This window comes from Cavia porcellus, unplaced genomic scaffold, assembly GCF_034190915.1.
Source record: "Cavia porcellus strain 051 isolate PalLab524CR breed Dunkin Hartley unplaced genomic scaffold, mCavPor4.1 scaffold_8, whole genome shotgun sequence".
NCBI classification, from domain to species: domain Eukaryota; kingdom Metazoa; phylum Chordata; class Mammalia; order Rodentia; family Caviidae; genus Cavia; species Cavia porcellus.
In genome coordinates this window covers 43296474-43320499 of record NW_026947491.1, presented here as the reverse complement: position 1 = coordinate 43320499, position 24026 = coordinate 43296474, and the positions used below count along the sequence as shown (strand labels likewise).

General features: G+C 49.4%; 1 protein-coding gene across 6 annotated transcripts; it reads right to left on the bottom strand.

Annotated features, from left to right (window-relative positions):
* Positions 1–8322: 8322 nt before the first annotated feature.
* On the bottom strand, positions 8323–23337 carry Acvrl1 (activin A receptor like type 1). Of its 6 annotated transcripts, none has more exons than XM_003475774.4 (12): positions 23175–23337; positions 20511–20603; positions 17578–17696; positions 16769–17020; positions 16353–16564; positions 16068–16167; positions 15584–15730; positions 15024–15299; positions 14156–14353; positions 11615–11745; positions 10299–10465; positions 8323–9500 (listed from the first exon to the last, which is right to left on the bottom strand). In XM_003475774.4, exons 3-11 carry the CDS (start codon positions 17639–17641, stop codon positions 10331–10333), a joined length of 1515 nt encoding a protein of 504 aa, XP_003475822.1. In that variant the 5' UTR covers positions 17642–17696; positions 20511–20603; positions 23175–23337; the 3' UTR covers positions 8323–9500; positions 10299–10330. The 6 variants fall into 6 exon arrangements, with proteins under 6 accessions (XP_003475822.1, XP_013014856.1, XP_023423398.1 ...); XM_013159402.3 differs by having other exon boundaries at positions 17578–17646; XM_023567630.1 differs by lacking the exons at positions 20511–20603; positions 23175–23337 and adding an exon at positions 20444–20462 and having other exon boundaries at positions 17578–17646.
* Positions 23338–24026: the final 689 nt, after the last annotated feature.

The following is a 24026-nucleotide window of genomic DNA, read 5'->3' as shown; positions in this document are numbered from 1 at the left end:
CAGAAAACAGTTTCTGGCAAAGGTAAGATTGTGCAACTGTGTTCCGCACAACGCTTTCCAAAGGCCATTTCCACCAGAGAGCAGATCTGATTGCGGGAGATTGTTACTAAGGGAACGGTGGGGCGTGAATATAAATTTCATTTCTCAAAAGCCCTAGCTCAAGTATTGATCCAAAGGGAGAGGCCTTCAGCACAAGATGAGGAGCTGTTTTCTAATCAAAATAAACAAAAATAAACAGAGAAACCTATATGTATGAATATGCAATCATAAGCTGTCTCCTTGCCTTGCAAATCTCTCGTTTTTTAACTGGCAACTAGATGAAGAGGTTAGGAAGATAACAGAGCCAGGACCCACAGGAGTGAAGCAAGAGGTGTTGACACCATGCTGGTCTGTGACTCCTGCAGAGCTGAAGCCGGGACCACTATCAAGGAGAAAGATGTCCCATCATGGATGTTGTTATTATTTATGGAACCCCAGTGCTGCCAGGACCTCTGTCCCACATGATCACGGTTCCCCACAACTACGTTGGGTATTATCCCCACTGAAAGGTGAGAATGCCAAGTCCCCGGAGGTTCTGTTCTATTTCCTGCCCAGGATCACAAGCTCATGAGTAGCTGAGTCGGATTCCATTCTGGAGTCTTTTTTTTTTTTTTTTTTTCCGCCCCTCCACGGGACTCAGGTTAATCAAATGGTGGCATGTGTTATCATCTCTATCCCATGTGAGGCTGCAAGGCCTCTCACAGATGTTATTTTCCAGCTCCTTCTGCAGTCTCCTTTCAACCACCTCCTATCAGCGCTCTTGCCCACAGGCACTCACAGGAGCTTGCACCATGTCCCGAAAAAGTGCACATCTTTGTTAAGGATGTCATGTTGCTTTGAATGTATGCATTTTACTAATAAAAGGCATTGTTAAACCTCATTCTTTTTGCTGATCAATTCTGTTTCTTTTGTGGTACTGGGGACTGAACCTAGGACATTTGAACTGAACTACATCCCCAGTCCATTCTTTATTTTCTTATTGTGTGACAGGATCTCAGTAAATCACTAGATTGCCCAGGCTGGACTTGAATTTGCAGGCTCCTGCCCTAGACTCCCAGAGTACCACAATACACAGCTTTAGTTCTGTAAATTTAACACCTATGCTGCTGCTGTTGTGTGTATATGTGTATCTCTACTTCCATGATGACTATGTTGAATGATTCACCCATATAATTTTTTTTCCTGTGCTGGGGATTGAACCCAAGCCCTTAGACATACATATCAAGCAAATGCTCTACCGCTGACTCTTTTTATTTGTCTATCTGTCTGTATGTATTTTTAATTTTATTTATTATGGTCTTTTTGAGACAGGGTCTTGCTATGCAGCTCAGGCTGGCTTGAACTCAAGGCAATCCTCCCGCCTCAACTTCCCGAGGGCTGGGCTCATAGGTGTGTGCTACCATATGTGGCTTCCCAGCTCTTTTTAAATTTTATCTTGAAACAGTATCTCACTAAATTGCCCAGACCAGCCCCAGACTTGCAATCATTCCCCTTCAGCCTCCTGAGCAGTTAGGATTACAGGCACATCCCACTATTTTCCAGCCAGCCACACCATTTTCCTAATCTATGTATTTCGCAGGGGCAAACACCCAGGCTGGCTCTACACGCAAAAGTGAGTTGAACTTCCTCACGTGTCCTTGGGGACTTGCATGAGAATTTCTGAGATAGATACTAGTGATGGTATCCCAAGATCAGATGGTAAAGACATTACTATTTTCCCTAAGAAATGCTAGAAAGACTCTGCTGGCTTATAGTTCCACAACTATAAGAGTAAGAGTTCCTATTTCCCTATGTCCTGGTCAATACCAAGCCTTACCTCAGTTTGCCATTTTGGTGGATGTCAGTTGCTATGTCCTTTAAATGTGCATTTCTCTGACTACTAGTGAATATCAGCATTTCTTTCTATGGTTGTTAGCCATCTGGAGTTCAGACCTCCCCTACCCATACTACAGATTGAACCCAGGGCCTTCACAGTGAGCTGCTGCAACCCCTAACCCCTTCATTTTGTTTTGTTGTTTATTTTGAGACAGAGTCTTGCTATACTGCCTCTCTGGGTTTGAACTTGCCACCGCCATCCTCCTGCCTTAGCCTCTCAGAGTCTTAGAATTACTGGCATGAGCCACAATGCCCAGTTTGGACTTCTATAAATCAAATCCTCATGCCTTTTGCCCATTTTTATGTTGGGTTTTATTGACTTGCAGGTGTGTGTGTGTGTGTGTGTGTGTGTGTGTGTGTGTATTTTCCTCATTAGTAAGGGTTGAACCCAGCGTCTTCAGATCGAACTCCAACCCCAACCCTTCTTTAATTTTTATTTTTGAGACATGGTCTTGCTGAATTGCCTAGGCTGGTCTTGAACATGCAAATCCGTCTATCTCAGCTTCCCAGAATGCTGGGATTACAGGTGTGTGTACCATGACCGGCAGAGATTTCTTATATAGTGTAGATATTAATACCTCAACAGTTTTAGGGATTAAATTCCAATCTACCATCTATTTAATAACTTTGTTGATTTTTTAAATTTAAAGTTTGTCTACAGTATATAACTGAAGAATGCACTGATAATCATATATACATTACACACATCATATGTATCATGTATGTATTGTAATTTGTGCTTCAAGTGTCTTCTTGAAGTCTTTTCTTATCCCTAACTCATAAGGATATTCTCTCATAAGGATATTTTCTTCTATTAATGTGATAGATTTGCATTGTTCATTTTGATCCTTAATCCATTTGGAATCTATCTTAGTGTAAAGAGTAAACTCAGCTGTATTCTCTTTCCAAAGAGTGATCCAGGGTTGCCACACTATTATTTAAGCAGTTTAGCCTTTCTTCACTGATTTTCTTTTACTTTCTTTATTTCCTTTCTTTCTGTCTGTCTTTCTGTCTGTCTGTCTTCTTTCTTTCTCTTTGTTTCTATTTCTTCTTGGCTGTGCTGCATTGAAACCAGGGTCAGTGTTGGGTGGGTGCTCTGCCCCTGAGTTATATCTGCAGTCACTATTAGTTTAATAGCTTTATTGAGTTCAGAATTTACATATCATGTAAGTCACCCATTCAAATTCTATCATTAAACAGCTTCCAGTATAGTCACAGAATTGTCTATTTTTTTTTTTTTATCGGTACCGGGGATCGAACTCACGACTGCCTGCTTGCAAGGCAGGCGCTTATGCCGCTGAGCTAAACCTCCAGCCCCTAGAATTGTCTATTATTACAATAAATTTTAGAACACTTTCATAAGCCCCTAAAAAAATCCCTAACATTTTTAACCCTCATCTTTACTTTTTTTTTTTTAGTACTTGAGGTTGAACCCAGGGCCTTCACACAGCCTCTTTATTATTATTATTATTGTTGTTGTTGTTATTGTTATTGTTGTTATTATTAGTATTATTTTGAGACAGGTCTTGCAAAGTTGCCTAGGCTAGGCTCCAACTTGATATCCTCCTGCCTCAGCCTCCCAAAGTTATTAACTTCTGATGTGATCTTTACAACATTTCAGTTCCCAGAGGGATATGAATTGTTAGAGTTCTTCATTATGCTTCACTTGTTTACACATCTATTTGTCCACTTGTGTGGTATTCTATCATTCTGTAATATATTTTAATGATCTACTAAGCAAATTTCCTTTACACTTCATTAAAACTGACTTGATCAAATGCACAAGGGATTCTACTTTTTATAGTTTTTCTCACAAATATACTTGAATGAAGCAAAGTCACGTATATGAAAATTTATTCATCACAAGGTTGATAATGGCCGAGATGAAAAAAACTCAAACTTCCAAAAAAAAAAAAAAAAAAAAAAGCTAATTTGATTACGGTACAAATAGTAGGACAGTATGTCATTGTAAAAACAATGTAATGTGAAAGCTCTCCATACTGATATATAAAGATTTCTAAGGTGTATTATTCTGGTTGGGGGGGGGTACCAGAAATCAAACTCAGGGCCTTGTCCTTGCTGGGCAGGCATTTATGCTGCTGAGCTATATACCCTAAGGTGTATTATTAAGTGAAAACAGCCAAGTACAGAATAGTCTACATAATAATCTACTTTTATGAAAGGGATCAGGGGGACAAAAATCCACATTCATATGCATTTGTATACATATAAAAGCACTCTACAGGGACAGCAGCTGTTTCTTTGGGGACGGTCAGGGATCCCAGGTAGATGGGAGACAAAGATGGGAAGGAAGCATTTTACAATCACCCTTTTGACATGTTTGCTTTGGAAACCCATGAATGTACAACTTATTCAAAAAGTACCCTGGCCCAGGGGTACAGCTCTTGCCTAGTATGAAAAGCAAAAACAAAACAAAACAAAAAACCCAAAGTAAGGAAAACATTGACTCACATCTTTAGGAAAGAACATATTCTCCCACATAAGATTTAAAATAAAGTTTTGGATCAACTTAAAAACAAAACAGAGCCAACCCTAGCTAGAATTTAGATGGTATAAAACCCTTCACTCTCTACTCTTCTGCTATTGCTTCAAATGTCAAGAATCAGAGAGCCGAGGGCAAGACGTTGGTTGGGCTGTAACAGGACGGGAAATAATTAAGATATTGGGAGAAAATCTCCAAGTTGTTTATAGCTGTTAATTTTATTCATTTATTGTGGTACTAAGAATTGAACCCAGAGCCTCCTCCAGTTAGCTACAGCCTTAGCTTTTTTTAAAGTTTGAGGCAGGGTCTTGCTTGTTTGATTTTGAATTTGTGTTCCTCCTGCCTCAGCCTCCCAGAATTCTGGGATTTCAGGCACGCCCCACCACGCATGGGTTCTATTCCGCTTCTTCATGCTTGTTTTATTAAGGAATTGCCTCTCTGGGGAACAAGGAAAACAAAGGATGTAATGTAAATCTATCCCCAAGCCGCGGCAACTTGAGGCAAAGTCTCCTCACCCACCTGGTGGCAGGTCGTCTTAACTGCAGGTTGAGCACTTCAGAGACACTGTCTGTCTTGAGTCCATCCATCTGAAACCTAGCAGTAGGGCATGCTTTGAAAACTCATTTGCTCTGTTTATTTTCCTAAACATCCTTCCCACTTCTTGTCCCCAAGGATTAAAAGATTCCAAATTAGTACCGTCAGTCAAAAAGTAATGAGATTTTCCATTAATAGGCCTCAGACTAAAATCATGGAAAATCCACTAATTACAGACTTGGATCCAGGCCTCCAGGCCGAGGGTGAGGGAGGAGGTGAGAGGGTCCTGGATGCAACCTGTGCTGGACTGTCCTTCCTTCCTGTGCCACTGCCCTTTCTGAGGGCCTGGAGGCCTCGGCACCCAGGGCTTCCTGCAGCTGGGCTCCTATCCCAGTTTAGGCTGAATGAGGCCCCACAGCGAGAGCTGTGTAACCTAAATTCCTGGAAACTCCAAAATAAGGCCCAGAGTGGATGTGAGGGGCATGTTTTCCGTCTAGTTCTGGGAAGCAGTTTGGAGGGTGGCGCCGGGAGAAGGGAGAAGGGTAGAAAAGACAGACAGAATGCCCATTATACCCAAGCCTGTCAGTTTCCTTTTTACATCTCTTTATCAGTGTTTGTGACTGAGCTTCTTATCAACAGGAAACGCCTGCTTGAGGGGATGAAGCAAGTCCAGGAGGACCAGGAATTCTGGGTAGTGTGTGGTGGGTGGGTAGCCTGGCCGAACGGCCTTGGAAATCCCAGGAGCCAGGTTCTTTGCCTTGGCATCTGATGAATCCTTCAGTGCACAGCAGAGAAAAGGTCTCTCTCCACAGAAAGATACCACACTAAATTGGCCCCAGAGCCAGAGGACTTGCTTGAGGGAGCCTGAAGAGGCCCTAGCTCTAACCCTCTGTGGCCAAGGACACGTAGCCAAACAACTCCTGCTATAAACTGGGGAGGATTGTCTTTCTCCCTCATCTTCACCAGACAAAATACCTGCCAAGATCACACACAACCTAGTGACAGTCATCCCAACTGGCCCACCAGCATGGGGACAATCGGGTGCTTTGCAGCCTTACTGTATGCAGGAAAGAAAGGGGACTGTAACAACAACTGAATTCTTCCTATGTGTCAGATGCCTTACAAATATTGATCATCAAACAACAATTCTGATGGCTCAGATGTGTCTCCTAGGAGAGTGGCAGATGGAAAAATCAGCTTTCTTAGGAGGTAAAGATCAAATCTGAGTATTGCATTTAAATGCCCATAAGGGATATTTTGGCCAAGCAAGGCTTTCTGGGTGGCTGAGAAGCACAGGCCTATCTATCCAGACATCTTCCTTCAAACTGGCAGAAGATTGAATAGCAGGTACGGGAACTGGTAGTAGAAGAGACAGGAAAGGAGATGGGCTACCTGGTTTTCTGCCGCTTTCCTTCTGCCCAAGGGTTGCTCTTGAGCAATTAGACTCTGCTTTTAGTGATGGTGGTGACAGAGGAGATTCTAGTGTGTCTCTTGCCCTGCTGTGTCTCCCTGGACAACCCCGTTCTTTCCCACCTCACCATTTGCTCCTGCAGCTTAGGATATAGGTCATTAAGAGTGGGTGGGTGAGAAAGAACAGAACAGAGACTCATCCAGACATGACACCCCGCAGGGCAGCAGTGACAACACTTGAACCTGAAAACTGCCTGAAAATAGACTGTGTCTATGACATTATGCAAATCATATGCAAAGTCAAGAAGCCCTCTGTCTCTATTTCTAGCAAACTGAATGTGGCCCTGGTGGAAGCAGCTCATTCCAAGAGTCGCCCACCCAGAGTGATGATCACACAGCTAGCATCAGTCCTAGCCCTGGTATACTGGACTTGGGATGTGCACTCCACTCCACCCCTCGGGTGGGCCTTGTAGATGTGAGCACTTTGCTGGCTTTTGGACAGTTGATTTGCACACCAGGGAGGATATGGAGGAAATGGAGCACTCTCCTGGAAGGCTAGTTTGGGGAGCAAGAGAGGATGGTACCTGGGAAGGTGGCGAGGAGGACTGTCCCTGAGGGCTGAGGAAGGGGTGGGCTTCAGCATGGAGGTTTATTTTATTTTTTATTTTATTAGTACATGAAGTTTAAATTCATCTTGGAGAGTAGGTGCATGTACATGACACAGCTTGTTGCTTTTCTTAAACTCCTTCCCACCCAAGCACCAAGGTTTATGCTTTAGGGGCCATCTTTCTCCCACTTTGGCAAGGTAACAGCACCCATGACCCTCCAGGAGGCCCTGATCACACAGATGATTCTCTCCTTCCTCCTATACAGACAGGCAAGTTGGAGCTTGGGATCGCCCAGGAAATTAGGGCAAAGCTGCCAAGAAGCCAAAGGAGCAGCAGATTTCTTGGGGACCTATACAGAGAAGGGGCTCAGGTACATGATCTTCCCAAGGGCTCTGCTGACCTGGTAGAGCAACGGACCAATTCTGCTTTCCCAGATCCTGCCCAGCCCTCGTGGAACTCTGGCTCTGCAATTTTCTTACGGCCTTTTCCTGACTCTCCAACCACAGCGTGACTGTCAGGGCGCAAACAGGACCAGATTGGTAGGCACAGGGGCAGGAAGAGGCTGCCTTTGTGAGATGCTAGAAACATCCCTATTAATATCCTTAAAGCTGGTCAAAGAGTCCTTTGGAAAACTCTGTCTGTGATCCTAGTGCAGAAGACCCCACAGACATGGGTTGACCTGGAGCTCCAGGAGGTCACCAACAGTCTTCCCTGGTAGAAGGAATTGGGGTGCCATTTCCCTAAGAGGGCGTCTAATACAAAGGCACAGATTTCCTAGGCTTGGCTGCCACCTGACAAGACCTCTTCCTGTTTTTTTTTTCAGTACCTGCCTCCCCTTGGTCCCTCCCGCCTCAATTTCAGGTTGGTGTGGTGCGAGGGATTCGAGGTGCTTCCTGAGTCTAAGGTGGGTCCTCTGGGGTGTGCACTGACTCCTGTTTGAGGAGGGAATTTAGGAGAAGGGCCCAACCTGCCTCTGAGTATGGACTCAGTTTCTTGCTAGATGCAGTGTTGGAGAGGAGAGTCCCTGCAAACCCGAAGGCCAACAGGGGGCACCTCGGCAACTGGCGCGCAGGGTTGCGGCGGAGGTCCCCAGCCTGCCGCGAGAGGCGGCCAGCAGGAAAGCGGCCACTGAGCGGCCAGCAGAGGGCGATATGGCAGGCGCCGAGATCCGGCTGTTTCCAGGAGAGGATGGAACCGACAGTGAGCCCTCGCTGGGGGACTTGGTAGGTGCCTTTGAGACCGCAGTGCAGGGGGTGTACCTGGGACCCTCGCTGCCCTGTCCCTCCTGTTCCCTCTGGATCACTGCCTGCTGGTTACTGTAGAGGCACGTGTTTGGAAAGACTCCGCAGGGGCTCAGGGTTCAACTTTGGTTTATTGAGGACACAGTATGTGGTAGGCATGGGCTAAATGCTCCCGCAAACAGTTATCTTCGGGTAAGAACAGAGTAATTTGCATCTTGGAAACCTCCTGCGGTAGCACAGAAGCATTTGCAGACTGCTCTCCTCAGCGGCTTCCCTCCACCCTCCTCTGTCATTCCTCCTCCTCACTAGACCTTCTCCACTTAGGGATTTTCCAGTCTTCGGGAAGCTGCTACCTGAAGTTTCTGCCTGCCGAGTCTCAGAACTGCTTTGCCCCCAAATCCAATGGAGATTAAAATCCTTTAGGCTGGAACCTTGATTCCTGATAGGGTGGGTTCTAGAAGTCAGAGAAACTGCAAACTTTGTCCCAGTAATCCTGGAACTCAGTGCAGCATGTTGCTTTCCGTTTTCATCCAGTTTCGCTTCCTGGTTCTCTTCTGGGCCTTGCACAATGCTGAGAGACAGGCCTGGGAAAGTTCTGAGACGGTGGTGGAAGACACACCAGAAGACCGCCTGGGGAGGCTGTATGTGTGGGAGGGGCATGAGCTTTCTTTTCTGCCCTCAAAGGCTGAGGGCTGGTAGGACACTTCTTCCCAAGCTTACAGCTGTCCTTGTCCTTAGCCTGAGCCCCACCACTGTCCCAAGTGCTGCCTCCAACTCACCTCCCTCCAGCCCTCCAGCCACCCTACCAAGACCCAGGGTTACCTGTCAGTACATGCACAATACCCTGGACATATCCAAATACTAGATTTTCTGTGTGTTTTTCTAGGGTCACCATGTTCTGAGACACTCTCTGGGGCTTGACCAAAGTTGTGGGCCAGAGTCAGGACCAGGGTCCACGGGGAGCAGAAACCTGGGTACTGTAGGCTTCTTGGCTGGAGCTGAGTTTCTTTTGTGCCTTGGAGACTCAGAGAAGTGACCTCCAGCCTCAGAAGGGCCAGCACTGCATGAGCCAAGAAAGGCCACTGGCATGGCTTCAGGCAAAAATTAGACTAGGAAGCGCTTTCAATGTCCTAGACTCCAATACAGCTCTTTTCAGACCCTGTCTTGAGGCATACTGCTAGGGGCCAGGGCATAGGACCAGGTGAAACTGGTGAACTTAGGTCACACAGGCTGATGACGTTCAAAGCAAATCAGAGTTGGAGAGGCCTCAAAGGATGTCAGGTCCAAATCCTGCAGTATATCAATGAAAAGACAAACATTCTGAAATGAAAGATCCCACTGTGGTGGCATGGAACCAGCACAGAGCAAGGACTAAAGCCCAGGTCTCCTCACTCCCACTCCAGCTTACCCTTCCCCTCCCCTCCGCATGTCCTTTCAATTATTCTGAAAGTTCCAGGCCCTATCCTATTTGACCTGTCACCTCTCCACTGCCACACCTTCAGCAGAACCCCAAGAGTTTCAATGGCCTAGCAAGGCAGCCAGGATGGTGAAGGAAAGGGCACAGCACAGTCAGGCCCCAGCTCTTCTAGGCAGCTGGTATTTGGCTAGCTGCGGTCTTGTCAGGGACACCGAAAGCTGAGATATAAGGCCAGGGAGAGGGGCCCTGGGTACATGAAGCTTGTCCCAGGGCAGTGTCTGCTGAACGTTGGGCAGGGCCCTACGCCACCCTGGCAGCTCTAGCCAGGTAGTGGGGTTGATCAAGGGCAGGGGAAAGTGTTGTCCTAGGCTCTGGGCCCAGACTAGGATTCCCTGGTTTGGCCCTCCTCTGGCTCTGTGTCCTGCCTTGGAAGTGGTAGGGGGTACAGCCTACTGGCATGGGGGTGGGGAGAGAGCCTGGCGTCAGGGAGCCGGCCACTTTGGGCAGGCCAGAGAGAAAGGGGATCAGATTTCATCCCAGCTGTATTTTTGGCTGGATGGGCTAGGGGCCCAGCTAGGCAGGCACAGCTGCCCCACAGGAGGGCATCCCCTCCCCAACACACCCATACACACTACCTCTACCCAGATAGGCCACCATCTCTGCTGCCTCACCCTGCAGGCAGAGGGAGTGCAGGAGTCCTGGGCTAGTGAATCACTTTGGGCTTCTCTGAGCCTTGGATGAGTTTCTGTAGGGTCTTCTTGATGCGAAGCGCAGTGAGGCGGGCAGAGGGGTTAGGGTACCAGCATTCCTGCATCATCTGAGCCAGGCCTGAGAGGACCTGGGGGTTGGAAGAGGGGCAGAGGAGAGAAAGCAGGAACATGAGTCCGGGAAGATAGAAAAGAGACAGTGAAAAAGGACAGGAAGAAAGTGATGAGAGTGGTGCACAGCGGGCAAGAAGAAAGGCAAACAGTGAGGGGGGAATGGAGGGACCCAGGCAAGGATGAGGAGAGGAGGAAGGGGAGTGGAGTGGAATGAGAAAGGAGGTAGGGTAAGGCCGAAAGCATGCTCAGGTCTTCAGGAGCCTCAGGGCCGCTGGGTAAACAGCACCTGTGATATACCTGATCCCACCCCACCTCCTGTGGGACCCACAGTGAAGGGTAGCTCTGCAAACCTTTGGGCTCCTGAGTGCCTATCTGCAGCTTGAGGCCCTGGTCCATGAAGCAGTGACTCCCAGCCTTTGCATCAGCCAGGGCTGGGCCCAGTGGATGGTGGAAGTATATGTGGTGGGCACTGCCCTAAAAATGCCTGTGTCCAGAGAGGATCCCACCCCAGGAAGCTCAGTGGTTTTGAAATGAGAGAGTCCTACCTCCTCTAGTTTCTGAGAATATTTATATGTACAGAGAAATGTATCTATGTGACTTTTTGTGGGTATATATTGTGCAAAAATGTATATGTGTTTATGTATACATATATGTGTATTTGGCAATTCCTTCAGTAAACATTTACTGAGCATGTATTGCATACCAAGCACTGTGAGAAGTAACAGGGACATAAAGAGTGAGCAAAAGAGCCATGCTTTTTGTCCTCCTGGGGCTAAGACTCTGGCATATTTGTGAATGTATTTGTGTCTGAGAATATGTCTTTAGAAGCATACTCATGCCTGTATGTATTTATATGTACATGTGTATGTCTTCATATAAGTATGGAGAGAATTTTTAAAAGAAAAAGACAACTGATAGCTGAGACTCCAAGCAAGAAATGGGCAGAGACCCTCTGACTGAATAGGCAAGGTGAATGGCTCTGAAAATGTCAGACTGATCAGAGGATTCTAAGGAGGTAGAATCCACATACCAGAGTATCTGGAATCTATCCAAGAAGCAGAGGCCTAGGACACAAGTTCCAGGACCGAGAAATCCAAAATGTGAGCCCCACCCCACTCTACGCCATCCCTTCCCTAGTCTCAACCATAGCCCAGTAGAAGTCTCACCGGGTCTACAGCCAGCCGGTTGGGGATGGTGGGAGTTTGCTGGTCAATACACACCACTTTCTTCATGTCCTCGAAGCTGGGGTCATTGGGCACCACATCATAGAAAGGTGGCCTATAGTCCTCCACAATACCTGGAAATTGAGAGAGGATGAAATAATCCCTTGGGACCTGAGGAGACCACATATTATCCAGAGGACAGCTTTGCCCAGCCTCTGTCTTTTCCCTAGAAAATTACTTGTCGAGGGAAGCTACCTGTGAAAAGGACATTATAATAAAAATACTGTTAGTAACTACTACCTTTGTCTTACACTTTCTATGAGTCTGTCATTGTGCTATAAACACTTTATGTGCATTGCCCTGTTAGTCCTCACAAGAACCCTGTGGAATGGGTACTATTATAACCTCCATGTTGGAGACCACAAAACTGATGCTCAGAGAAGCTGAATCCAAAGTTACACAGCTAGGATGGCACAGTCAAGGCTCCAGCTTATGTTGCTGGATTCCTATGCTAGCTCTTCTTCTAGTCTTTCCCTAGGTGACTTCTACCCATGCTCAGATACTACTCCCTACCTCTATCACTGACGTCCCATAACAGGTAATCTTTACCAAAGACCCACTGTGCCCTAAAGACTCTGCATTAAAACCTCCCAACAGCCAAAAGAGGTGCGCAATGCTCTTAGCTCTATTTTATAAGCCTAGAAATAATGGCCAGTGAATTTCAAGAGTTTGTACAACACGTAGTAAATGACAGGATTTAATCCTAAAAATCTAATACCAAAGCCCTGCTTCCAGGCTCCAAGCTCCATTTAAGGGAGGGCAGCTAATTGATTGCTGGACCAGGACTGCAATAAGGACAAGAAGACACCTCTCCAAAGCGAAGGCAATTTTTATCCTGGCCCAAATCACACCCATCAGGGAAGACCTGGGCCTCCACTGCCAGCGGCACCCCAGCCTGGCCCATTCAACCCAAACGGGAGTCCTCAGGAGCTTTCTAAAAACCACCTGTGGAGCCACTGCAGCCCTAAGCCAGTCCTGCTTGCCAGCCCTAGGCTGGGGGCTGAAGCCACACAGGCCACAACCTCGGTGGAGACTTCGCCAGCTGCGCTCCCCATGGCAGGCTTCCAAGCCGCCCCTGTGCAGCTCGTCCCTAATCAGTGCTGCGCAGAGGCTTGAGCGTGTCTAATGAGCCTTTAATCAGTGCCGGGGCTGACACCAGATTACAGTGTTTATAATGCGCTTCGAATCTGTGTGGGGTGACAGAACTTCCCTCTCGGCCCAGCAGCCTCCTTCCCAGCCCTTCCTCTTCGGCTTTCAGTCTTGGCCTGGAGGCTGTGGCTGTGTCTTTGTGCCCCCTCCTACCACTCCAGTCTGCTCCAGCCCACTCTGCCTATGCAGGCCCAGGATTGGTGGGCCTTGGGGAGTCTCCCCCAGAAACTGGTGACATCCTGATCTCTGCTCTCAGGGCATGATCACTAGGGCAAATGAAGACTGGCAAGAGGTTGGCAACTGGTAGATGCTCAAAGATAAAAACATTCCTGTTCTGAAAGAGGAGGGCTCCAGGCAGGTCCTGAAGATGGTCCTCAACCTGTCAGGACCGCTGGCAGCTCCTGGCCATGGACAGCCTCCACAGAGGCTAACAATGCTCCCACCTCTACAGACAGCCTGTCATCTTCCATCCACTCCAGGTCCAGACAGGGCTGCCTGGGGCAGGACTCTCCACTTGCACCCAGCCCCTCAGAATCAGAGTTCCCTGTGGTAATCCACAGTCATAATGAGGCCACAGTAAGCAAGCTGAGTGGCAGTGACAGCCTGAGGCAGTGATAACCTGCATTTTTGTGGATGAGGAAATCAAGGACCACAGAGGTTCAAGTGTCACAGTGATGAAGATCACTGGCCCCAGAGTGGGCCTGCCTGGTTTTGGATCCTGAGGCTGCTTTCACCCTGCCAGAATTCTGCACCTCAGTCTCATCTACAAATGGGGATAACACGATGTCAGGCACCCATTCTGTTACAACAGTAACGACCATGAATATTGAGTTCTAGATATTATTCCAAATATTTCACTTCTCAGACAGAAGCTATTTTTATTCTCATTTCACAAATGAGGAAACTGAAACATAGAGAGGCTACATAGGCTTTCCACGGTCATAGCAAAATCTGGAACTGAACCAGGCAATTCTGATTCTAAGCCTGGGCCTTAACCACTAAGCAATCTCACCTCCCTGTCAATATAGGAGATTTAAACAAGATAATACATATAGCATATATAACATGACACACATCTAATCTCAGTAACTGTTAGCTGTTAATAATATTTCTGTTATCACTAACCCAAGATTTCACAGCCAGATTCATAGACCAGATGAACCTTAAAAGGTCACTCAGCCAAACGAATTGGCGAGTGGCAGTGAAGAGATGCCAGGCCTGCTCACACATTCCTTGGACCACAGGCACCAGCCATGGCAGGAAGCCCCAGCTCTACCTGCCTCATCCATCCCCACACCTCCACCCTGCCCCGCACAGTGCACAGTGGGTCCTCACCATTGACAATGGTTCGCCGAGTAATCTCCCACAGCACCAGGCCGAAGGCCCAGATGTCGGTCCACTTGTAAGACTCGAAGCAGTCGGTGCGGATCTGCTCATCCAGCACCTCCGGTGCCATGTACCGCTTGGTGCCCACTCTCGGGTTGTTGCCAATGTCCAGGTAATCGCTACCCTGAGAGTGCATCACAGCCAGGCCTGTGGGTATGAGGCCTGTCACTCCTGCCACTCACCCTGGCTCACACCAGGGCTGCCTCTGGGTGGGGATGGATAGTGACAGGCACACAGAAGCAGGAAAAGGGAGACCTGCCCTTAGATGACCTGGAAGACAGTGGCCAGAGGGAAACCACCCGTCCCATTTACCCTTTCTGAATGGTTCCTAGGAACCTATCAAGATGTGAATATGTGGGCCTGGGGATTTAGCTCAGCGGCATAAGCTGCCTGCTTTGCAAGCAGGCAGTTGTGAGTTCAATCCCTGGTACTGATAAAAAGGAAAAAGACAAAAAAAAAAAAAAAAAAGATGCGAATATGCAAGGCAGGCTTTATTATGCCCATCTCACAGAGCAGAACCTGGAGGCCTGGGAATAGTAACAATGTATGCATTGAAGCCAGAATGAGGTTCCTGGTTCTCTGTCCCTTTCTCCCAACTCTAGGGTGGGTGGTGGAAGGAATTTAGCTTGGGAATGGTGTTAATATAATTTGTGGGGCTCTTGTGGAAGTGAAATGAAATAAAACACCTTTCCAAATTTTTAAATCAAGAATAACAATGGCCACCCACTCCAGAGGAAAACAGGCAGGCCAAGCACAGAAACCACACCCATCAGCAAAGGCCCCGCCCACCCACTCCTGTTTGTCCTACACAGCTCACCCAGGTCTGCAATGCAACACTGAAGGTTGCTCTTGACCAGAACATTGCGGCTCTTGAGATCACGGTGGGCAATGGCCGGTTTTCCCTGTGTGCCGAAGATCTCCACGTGCAGGTGTGCCAGGCCGCACGCTGCGGACACAGCTAGCTTGAGGGCCAGCTGAGGCTCAAGCGTCTGCCTCTGCAGGAAGTCATAGAGGGAGCCGTGCTCATGGTAGTGCGTGATGAGCCACAGCTGCGTACTGGAATTTCGGGAGGTCATATCTGAGGCGATGAAGCCTGTGCACAGAAGGGGCAGTGTAGTTCAGCCAAGGGGCAGGGGAGGTGGGGAGCTGGACTGGTCGGGGGCAGTGTAGGGCTGGGGATCAGGGAATAGATTGGATCAGGGTAAAGGTGGGACTTGGGGGGAGGCTGATCGGATTTAGGATTTAGGTCAGAGACCAGAGCTGGAGTCAGGTGGGCTGGAGGCCTTCAGGATTAGGGCAATGTCCAAAGCCCTGTGGACCAGGACCCAGGGGTGGAGATGAGACTGCCAGGTCCATCACTGGGTTTGTCTCCCTTGCCTAGGATGTTGTCATGCCGGAGCAACACTGTATTGTAGATCTCCGTCTCCCGGAACCAGGACTGCTCATCCCTCGAGGAGAAGATCTTGACAGCTACACTCTCACCATGCCACAGGCCCCGCCACACCTCACCGTAGCGGCCCTTTCCTGATCCAGTGACCAGAAAGGGGGGCAAGGATTATACACTGGACACAGAGTGCCCTGGAAAAGCTGCCCCCACCCATCTTAATGCTATGCAGAGCCCTTTTGTAGAATCTCTCAGTTTACGTGTAACTTAATCCAGACCCAAACCCAGCACAGACCGCCCCGACTCCTGCTGAAGAACCCTGCCCTGACTCAGTTCCGGTCAGTTCCTCACCCAGCAGAATTCCCATTCTGACCCAGACCTGGCCCCGCTGGTATTTCTGGAAGTCAAGAGCCCCCTCATCCCTTTAGGTTGGTAGGATCCCTTAGCCCCCATCCCTTGGGCTCACCCACTGCTCACCCACACACTCCACCAGGGTGACTTGCCGTGCCACTGTCCTCTGCACCAGAAAGGGGAGCCCTGAGCCACTGCCTGTGGTGCAGTTGCTATCCAGGAATTCCTGAGGATACCAAGAAGCCCCTGAGAGACCATCCACACCAGCCATGGCCCCCTTCTTTGTCAGCTGTGTCACTGCATGCTTCCCCCTCTCCCAGTTCCCAGCCAGCTATGCTTTCTGGGTGACCCCCTCTGAGTCTATGGCTCCTGTTTCCCCACCCTCTGCCCTTAGTTCAAAATTCCCCGTACCCCCAACATGCTGTCCCTCTGCTCGGATGATTTCAGGATGAGGCTGGACTCGCCCAGGTCACTGTACAGGCCTCGCTGCTTCTCCTGCCTCCGCCGGACATGCCACAGGCCCAGGGTACCCAAGGCCACCAGCACTAGCAAGGCCAGCACAGGGCCGAGGATCAGAGGCAGCTGGCTATCTACTTTTGGCTGCTCCGGAGGAGTCTGGGTGGCTGGAGGAGGAGTATACTGAGTCCCAGCTTCTACCAGGCCAGCTCCCCTGCCCTTGGGCCAGACCATTCCACCAGCCAAATGCCAGCATTATGGTTCCCCCAACTCCACCCCTCACCCTTCAGAGCACAAAAGAAAAGCCAGGGGGTGGGGGAGGGGCAGGGTCTGAGAAGGTGGGGAGGGGTTGCTGGGGGTGCTGGACTTACTCTCCAGCGACAGGGATACATTGTGGTTGCAGAAGGATTGGCGGCAGCAGAAATGATGGGCGAATTCAGTGGCACGCCCCCTACAGAGCTCTTCGTTCTGGCTTCCACATCCCTTAAAATTCTGGAGATGACCTTCTTCATCTACAAACAGCACTGCTGTACACCAGAGTCCCTGGCAGGTGGTCCCCTTGCAGTGTGGGTTCTGACATGTGCAGGTTACCAATGAGGTCTGAAAGGGCTCCACAGGGTTCCCTGGGGGACACAACAGAGGCTTAGTCACTCTGGGCACAGCTGCCCCGCAGTGAGCTCAACACTTGTTTCTGCCCCACTGACCCACCTGCCCACTGACTCCCTGTCATCCCTCAAACAAACCCTTGAGGCCTTGGTCTTTTACTTCCATCCCCTGATCCTCTTTCCCTCAGAACCTTACCCCTGCTTGGCAGCAGAGGAGACTAATAGGAAAGCTTCCGGCCCGTGCCTGATCCCAGGACCTGTTTTCCCAGTACCAGGGGTGCCCTGGCCTCGAGCTCTAAGGGCTTTCTCAGGTTTTCCCTGTCAGCATTCTCATTCCCTTCACCCCGTATATAAGACAGACAAGCTTCCCAGCCTGGAGTTTGACAGAGCACCAGCCTGAAGGTTTTATTAGGGAGACAGACAACAAAGGACGCTTGGGGTGGCCGAGCCTAACTGAGTCCTCTTAGTGCCTACTACAGCCAGGCTCCCATCTCCTGTCCCTAACACTTCGGATTCAGTCTGGCAAGAGGGGACCTGAGCTGAGCCCATGTCCCAGCCGCTCTCCGCATACTTACCCTGGGTCAGGCCCAAGGCCATCAGCAGCACCAGAAGGCCCCTCTTAGGGTAGGCCAACGTCATCGTCCCTGGAGAGAGGAGGTGAGGTAAGTTCTGCAAGATGTACTGCAGCTTGTTCCTACCAGGAGGAAATCACTGGGAGTTTATTATGGTGGGGGGAGGCAGGGAGGCCACCTCTCTACTCCCTGCGTCTGGCGTTGGGGCGGGGCCTGCAAGGGAAGTCCTGATTCACTTCCCCATGGAAACCATCCTGTCAGGGCTGAGGGTGGCAAGCCATGTCTGAGTGACGGGAGCCCAAAGGACAACAGTTCTGTGCCCCTCTGCTGAGCTCAGATTGGACATGGGCCAGGAGGCCCAAAAAGAGCCTGGACTGGGGTGCCAGCAGCTGCTCTTCGGCAGTGTCCTGTGTCCTCTGCCACCAGCTTTCAACCTCTCAACCTCCACTCCTGCCCACCCTTTTCCCAGTGCCCGCCCCGCCCCCCCCAGCCCTGGCTCAAACATAAACAGGCTCCTGTCTTCACTTCCTGCCATTCAGGGTCCCGCCAAGCCGGGAAAAGGAATCAAGATTGTTTAGATTGAGGTCTGGATAGAACAGGCAGGAGTCACGCAAAGGAGGGACTTGAGACTGTCAGGACAGGCGGGGGCAGCTGCAGGGCCTGGGGGAGCCACTTGGGGCTGAGACCCCCACATGACAGAGTTCTGGGAGGCCACCTGGGAAATCACAAGGTTCCGCTCCTGACTTTAGAGACAGGACTAAGGCTCACACAGGGGAGGAGGCTTGCCCAGGGTCAGACACGTATCGACTCCTAGTCCAGGAGCAACCATGTAATAAGTGTGCAAAGTGTGGACAGGGCTGGGTAATGTCAGGCGTCAGGGAAGCTCTCTGCCATTTGAGTAAAAGGGGTCTCTCAGAGTTGTTCCCTGGCTCCCTTCTCCTTTACTGCTGATCAGGGAAAGAGCTGGGGGAGGGCTATGATGTGGGAGAGGAAGTGAAACACACAGTCTCTGAACGTGTGACCTCCCATGGCTGGCAGGGTGAGATTTTGCCAGAAGTTTGATGGAGAGATTTAAGGGGAGTTAATTCTCATCCCCGATACTTCCCAACTCAGGTCTCAAGTCAGCTAGTGCTCAGAAGTCACTCCCTTCTTCACTTGTCAAACTTTTAGACTGAGATGGTGGCTGGGGGTATGGGTCAGTAGTACAGTGCTTACCTAGTGTGTGTGAGGTCCAGCCCCAGTACCCCTTCCCCAGTAGAAAGAAGGAGGATGGTGGCCAGACAGCATCGAGGAATCTGTGAACAGCCAAATGTACAAGTGGACATGTGTCTGGGACTGGATTGTCAGTTAGGGTGGCTAACACGAGAGTGACAGCGGCCTGTGGCAGGGTCAGATATGTGGTTGCATAAAATGAAGACTGCCCACTGTGTAAGGGTGGTGCCACATGAAGACCTGAGGTGCTGGGGCTCGGAGGACAAGGTAGCTGGGGGCGGGGTGGGGGGCTTCATGGGCCTCTGCCCATGGCAGCTCTGGCTTTCCTGCCTGGGCTTCCTCTGCCCTAGAGGCCCAGGCTGGGGGAGGAAACAGAGCTCTGGGCTGCTGCAGCTGTGGCCCCAGCCTATGCCTGACCTCCTGCCTCTTGTCCCTCCTGGTAGCCAGTGAGGACTCTAGCAAGCACTCTGCAGTGGGGCCTGGCTGCTGGATGGAGAGAGAGCCCCAGGTGAGCTGAGTGTGCCTACTGGGGAGCAGGCAGGAAGCCAGTCTTGACTGCTTTCCCCTGCCCAGACAGTGGCTAAGAAGAGGATAGGAGGTAGAAAGGAAAAAGTGGTTAACATCAAGTATGCTATCTGGCCTCCTTCTAGGGTCTCTGCCAAGCCTCCAGTTCTCTGACGTCTCCAGTCCACCCACTCCCTCTCTCTGTCACACATCAGAGTCCGCTGCAGTGGGCTAGAAATGCACATCCTTTGGTCTCACCTGCACTCCAGATCCTGATTCAGTCTACCTGGGACCAGCAAGAAACATGCATTTTTAAAACATTCTCCAGGGAATTCTGATGCGTCTGTGTGGGCACCACACTTTGAGAACTGTGCTCCGAAAACAGCTAAGACTAGGTTATTTTCTTCTGCTTTGCTGGGCGGGGTCCTGCTAGTCAAGAGTGGGCCACAGAGGGAAAGGACCTCACTTCCACTGTCACAGGAGACTTGGTGACACTGTGGAACAAGGGTGGAGATGAGGACTTTTTCTAGACATCAGCAGGGCAGGGGAGAGCTGGTGGCATTTGCAGAATTCTAGTCTAATAATCCTGGGAAAACTCGGACTGTCCAATTTCTAACTGAGACTGTGTGAGATTTAGTACAGAAAAGGTACTGGCCAGATACACAGCTGACTCCACATGAGTCACCCTGAAATTTGACCGTGGCACAGACACCTGGCCTAGCAGTATGCTTTCGTTTCTAAGCCAAACTGAGAAAGATCTCCTGTAGGCAGAAGCATCATTGTTATTGACCAGAAATAACAAATATTAAAATTAAATTTAAATATTAGTGTAGGGCCATGAAATGATACTAATAGTTAACCTGTTCCTTGTACTAATTATGGTCCATCTCATTTTTAGTCCTTACAACAGTCCAGTGAGGAAGCCAAGGCTCAGGATGGTCAGTTTCTTGCCAACAGTCACTCATTACGCCTTGATAAATTTTGCTGATAAAACATCTTCTCTGGGTCCTTTGTATTCCTCCAGTTGTTTAGAGTTAGGTGAGTCCTCACTCGAGGAAAAAAGCAGTATAAGTTTTAGCAAACAAACAGCCCACTGCTGTTGTCACCACTGAGTTCCCTGCTCTGGTTTAGTTGTAAGGACAGTGGCACTAACCAGAAGCTATGCTGTAGGCTTAGTCAGTGTTGGGCCTCGGGTGAAGGTCTCCAGAGAAGGATTGTACCTGGAAGGTGGCTGTAGATCTTTTTCTCCTAGTTACACCCGAAGGACTGATGAAATCCGCTCCCATCGGCAGCAGCGCTCAGCACAGCAGTGCCTGTCACAGAGCAGGGAAAGCGCTGTGTCAAATGCAACTGTCTTTTTTCTTTTTATCCTTCTTCTTCTTTTTTTTCCCCCCTCAGAATTGAGCCTAGAACCTCTTGCGTGCTAGGTAAGTGCTCTACTACTGAGCTACATTCCAGGCCCAAACATAACCATTTTGCCTCACTTTGAGCTTCACAAAGTCATACTCCGATGGCACCAGACCAAGCTGTTCATGTGGGGTTGCCTTTACGATTCAATCAGTTAGTTAGCCCCTTCCAACCATGCATTGTAGCAAAACAAATTGACTGTTAAGAGTCACAGGCAGAGGATGGAGACAGCACAGCAGAATTCTCCCTTGTCAGAGGGGAAGATGTTCCAAGACCCCCAGTGGATAACTGACACCATAGCATCTAGATACTTTTCCCCACACACACACAACTATAATAAGGTTGTTTATACCTATTTTAGTTTAATTTAAATCAGCTTTAAGTTAGATAGAGCAAAGCCAGGTATGGTGGTTCATGTCTGTAATCCCAGAACTTGGGAGGATGAGGCAGGAGAACAGCCTGAGTTCCAGGCCAGCTGATTCTACACAGTGAGTTCAAGGTCAGCCTGGGTTATATAGTGAGACTCTGACTCGAGAATAAAATAAAATAAAATAAAATAGATAAAGCAAGAGATTACCAATAATTAGTAATACCCCATAACAATTATACTGTAAAAACTTTTATTTTCACCTTTTATTTAAAGAAGGAACTGTGTAGCTTCTCTATCCAAATCAACCACATCACCGCTCTTGTACTTGGGGCAATTACTAAGTAAAATAATAAGTATTTGAGCACCAGCCTTGCAAAATCTCTGCAGACAATCTGAATACTAAGGTAGCAGCTGAGGGCCCAAGTGCTTCCCTGGCAAGTGCAAGGTCATGAGTTCAATCCCTGGTACAAAAAAGAAAGAAAAAGAAGAAGATAGCAGCTGCTACGTGACTAACAGGCAGGGTAGTTTCTACAGCATAGATACTGGACAAAGGGCGATTCATGTTCAGATGGATGGAATGTAACCACGCAAGTTTCCACCATACCAATCAAAATAGTGCAATTTAAAACAATTTAAAACATGAATTTTTACTTCTGGAGGTTTGCTTTCATTTTATTTTATTGAACTGAAGAGTGCTCCATCACCACACTAATCTCCAGACCTTTTGTTGTTGTTTTAGTTTGAGATAGGTCTAGCTAAGTTGCTCAGCCTGGCCTTGAATTTGTGACCCTCCTGCCTTGCCCTCCTGAGTGGCTGGAATTACAAAACTGTGCCATCATGCCTGACTCCACTTAATATTTCAACACCACAGTAGACTGCAGATAACGGGAACCTCAGAAAGCAAAACCACAGATAAGCAAGAAGCAGATAAGGGAAATACTACTGTATAGTATGGGATTAAGGTATGAGCTCTGGATCACATAGATCTGGGTTCAAATCCTGCCTCTGCAATTTAGAGCTATGAGACTGGGACAAGTTACTTAACTTCTTGTGCTTAGGCATCTCCTTGTATATAAAGTAAGAATAATAGTAGTGTTTATTTCATAGGTGTAATGTTGCAGAAATTATTTGGTAGAACACTAATTAGTACATAGTAAGCACTTAAATGTGAGTATGGCTCCACCTGTGCTATTTACATCATCTAAGGAGCTTTGGACAAGTTATTCAGGTCTGAACTTCTTGTCTCTCATATAGGGCGAGCATAATAACCCCTCTGCTGCTTGGTTGTGACCGAGATTACATGAGAAAAATATCTAAGTGTCTACATAATAAGCACTCAATAAATGGTAGCCATTTTTAATTATCAACCCAATGACAAAGGAGACAGGTTAGGGGACAGGTACCAGGACACATGGATCAATGAAAGACCCGTGCCTCGGGCAGGAGCTGTCCCCAGAGGGTGAGGGTTACTACTATCCACTCTACCTATTCTTGAAGAAAAGAGGGGCTGGGCAACCAGCCTCGAGATCGCAGGGCTTCGGTCTTCCAGGCAGACTGAAAACCTGGGGTCCCTGCCTGAGAGTGTCTGGGATCCCCTTTGGCATGGGAACTGGGCAATCATCCTAGGTTGGGGAGACCAGGCTTGTGAGGTGGAGTTAGTGTCAGCTCCCCTAAGCAAGAGCTGCAAGAGCTAGTCTGGGAAAGGTCAGCCCCAAGGGAGGCTCAAGAGCATTGGAAGTGGACACCCACTCCCAACTCAGCCCAGCAGTGTGCATGTGTCTGCTCTTTTTTTTGGTACCGGGGATCTAACTCAGGATCTCGCGCTTGCCGGGCAGACGCTTATGCCACTGAACTACATCCCTGGCCACTACGTCTGCCCATTTTAGGGATTAAGCTAGGACAGAACAGTTAGAGGTTTCTGATTCGCAGTCCAGACTCCAAGTTCAGAAGGGGACTGGGCAGATGCACCCATACAACGAGGGGCAGCTGACGCTCCTGAGTACCTAGGGACAGACCTGCGGCCACTTTCCTGATCCGCCCAAAGCAGGGCCATTGGGGCGGGGTCACGTGGCCCCTGCCCGGTCCCGCCCCGCCGCCCTCGACTCACCTTTCGGCCGGCGGACAGGGTCCGAGTCCCAGAACCAGGGGCGAGGAGCGCTAGGCTGGAGCCAGGAGCTGGGGGCCAGGCGCGGCCCCAGGACGGGGCTGGGGCAGGGGAGGGACTCGCTCCGCGCGGCTGGCGCGGCGGCCTCCCGGGACTGGGAAGGGGGCTGGAGCAAAAATGTTTCTTATTCCAGCGTCTTCCTGCCTGGCCCGGCTCCACCACTCCCTCCTAATAAACCGTTTCCTATTGCCCAGCACGCCGACCGGCCGCCTGCTGGCCCTCAGGACTGGGCCCCTCGCGTTGCTCACAGATCCCAGGCCACTCCGCTCCGGGGTCTGGACTGGCACCCCCGGCCCAGCTCCCACCCTTGCCTCCTTGAAGACCAGGCATTGAATTTAGGTCCTGGGTCCCATGAGGTCTGGGCAGAGGCTTGAGGCCCACAGCCTTCATGGAGTTGTGTGTGTGTGTGGAGGGGGGGGGTGGTGTCACCAGCTGGTGGCTGGGTTAGGGGGGCACTAGGGGCATCTGGGAGGGTGGCACCGAGGGAAGGACATGTATCGGGAAGGGAAGTTACCTGTCCTTACACCACCTTCGACTCGGGTTCTCAGTCTGGGAGGTTAGAGCAGCAGTGAGCAGAATTTATGGCTAGTGGGGTCCAGATAGATTTTGGCTCCACCCTGTGGGACTTTGGCTTGGCCCAAATCCTTCTGTCTCCTCCCTCCACTCCCTTCCCACACCCCTGTCCCCTCCCTTCTGCCCAGCAGGCTTCCTCATCAGCGTGTAGTACAGGAGTATAGAGACCCAGACAGGGGTGCCTCTGGGCCAGTGATAAAGATGGTCCTGCTCCTGTCTGGT

What these genes read in the sequence shown, in the direction of transcription:
- Acvrl1 (XM_003475774.4), bottom strand. Translation starts at nt 17,641, where the DNA reads ATGACGTTGGCCTACCCTAAGAGGGGCCTTCTGGTGCTGCTGATGGCC. An exon ending in TGTATCCCTGTCGCTGGAGA is followed by an intron (nt 16,565 to 16,768) that starts GTAAGTCCAGCA and finishes CTCCTCCTCCAG; the next exon opens with CCACCCAGACTCCTCCGGAG. An exon ending in CACCCTGGTGGAGTGTGTGG is followed by an intron (nt 15,731 to 16,067) that starts GTGAGCAGTGGG and finishes TCACTGGATCAG; the next exon opens with GAAAGGGCCGCTACGGTGAG.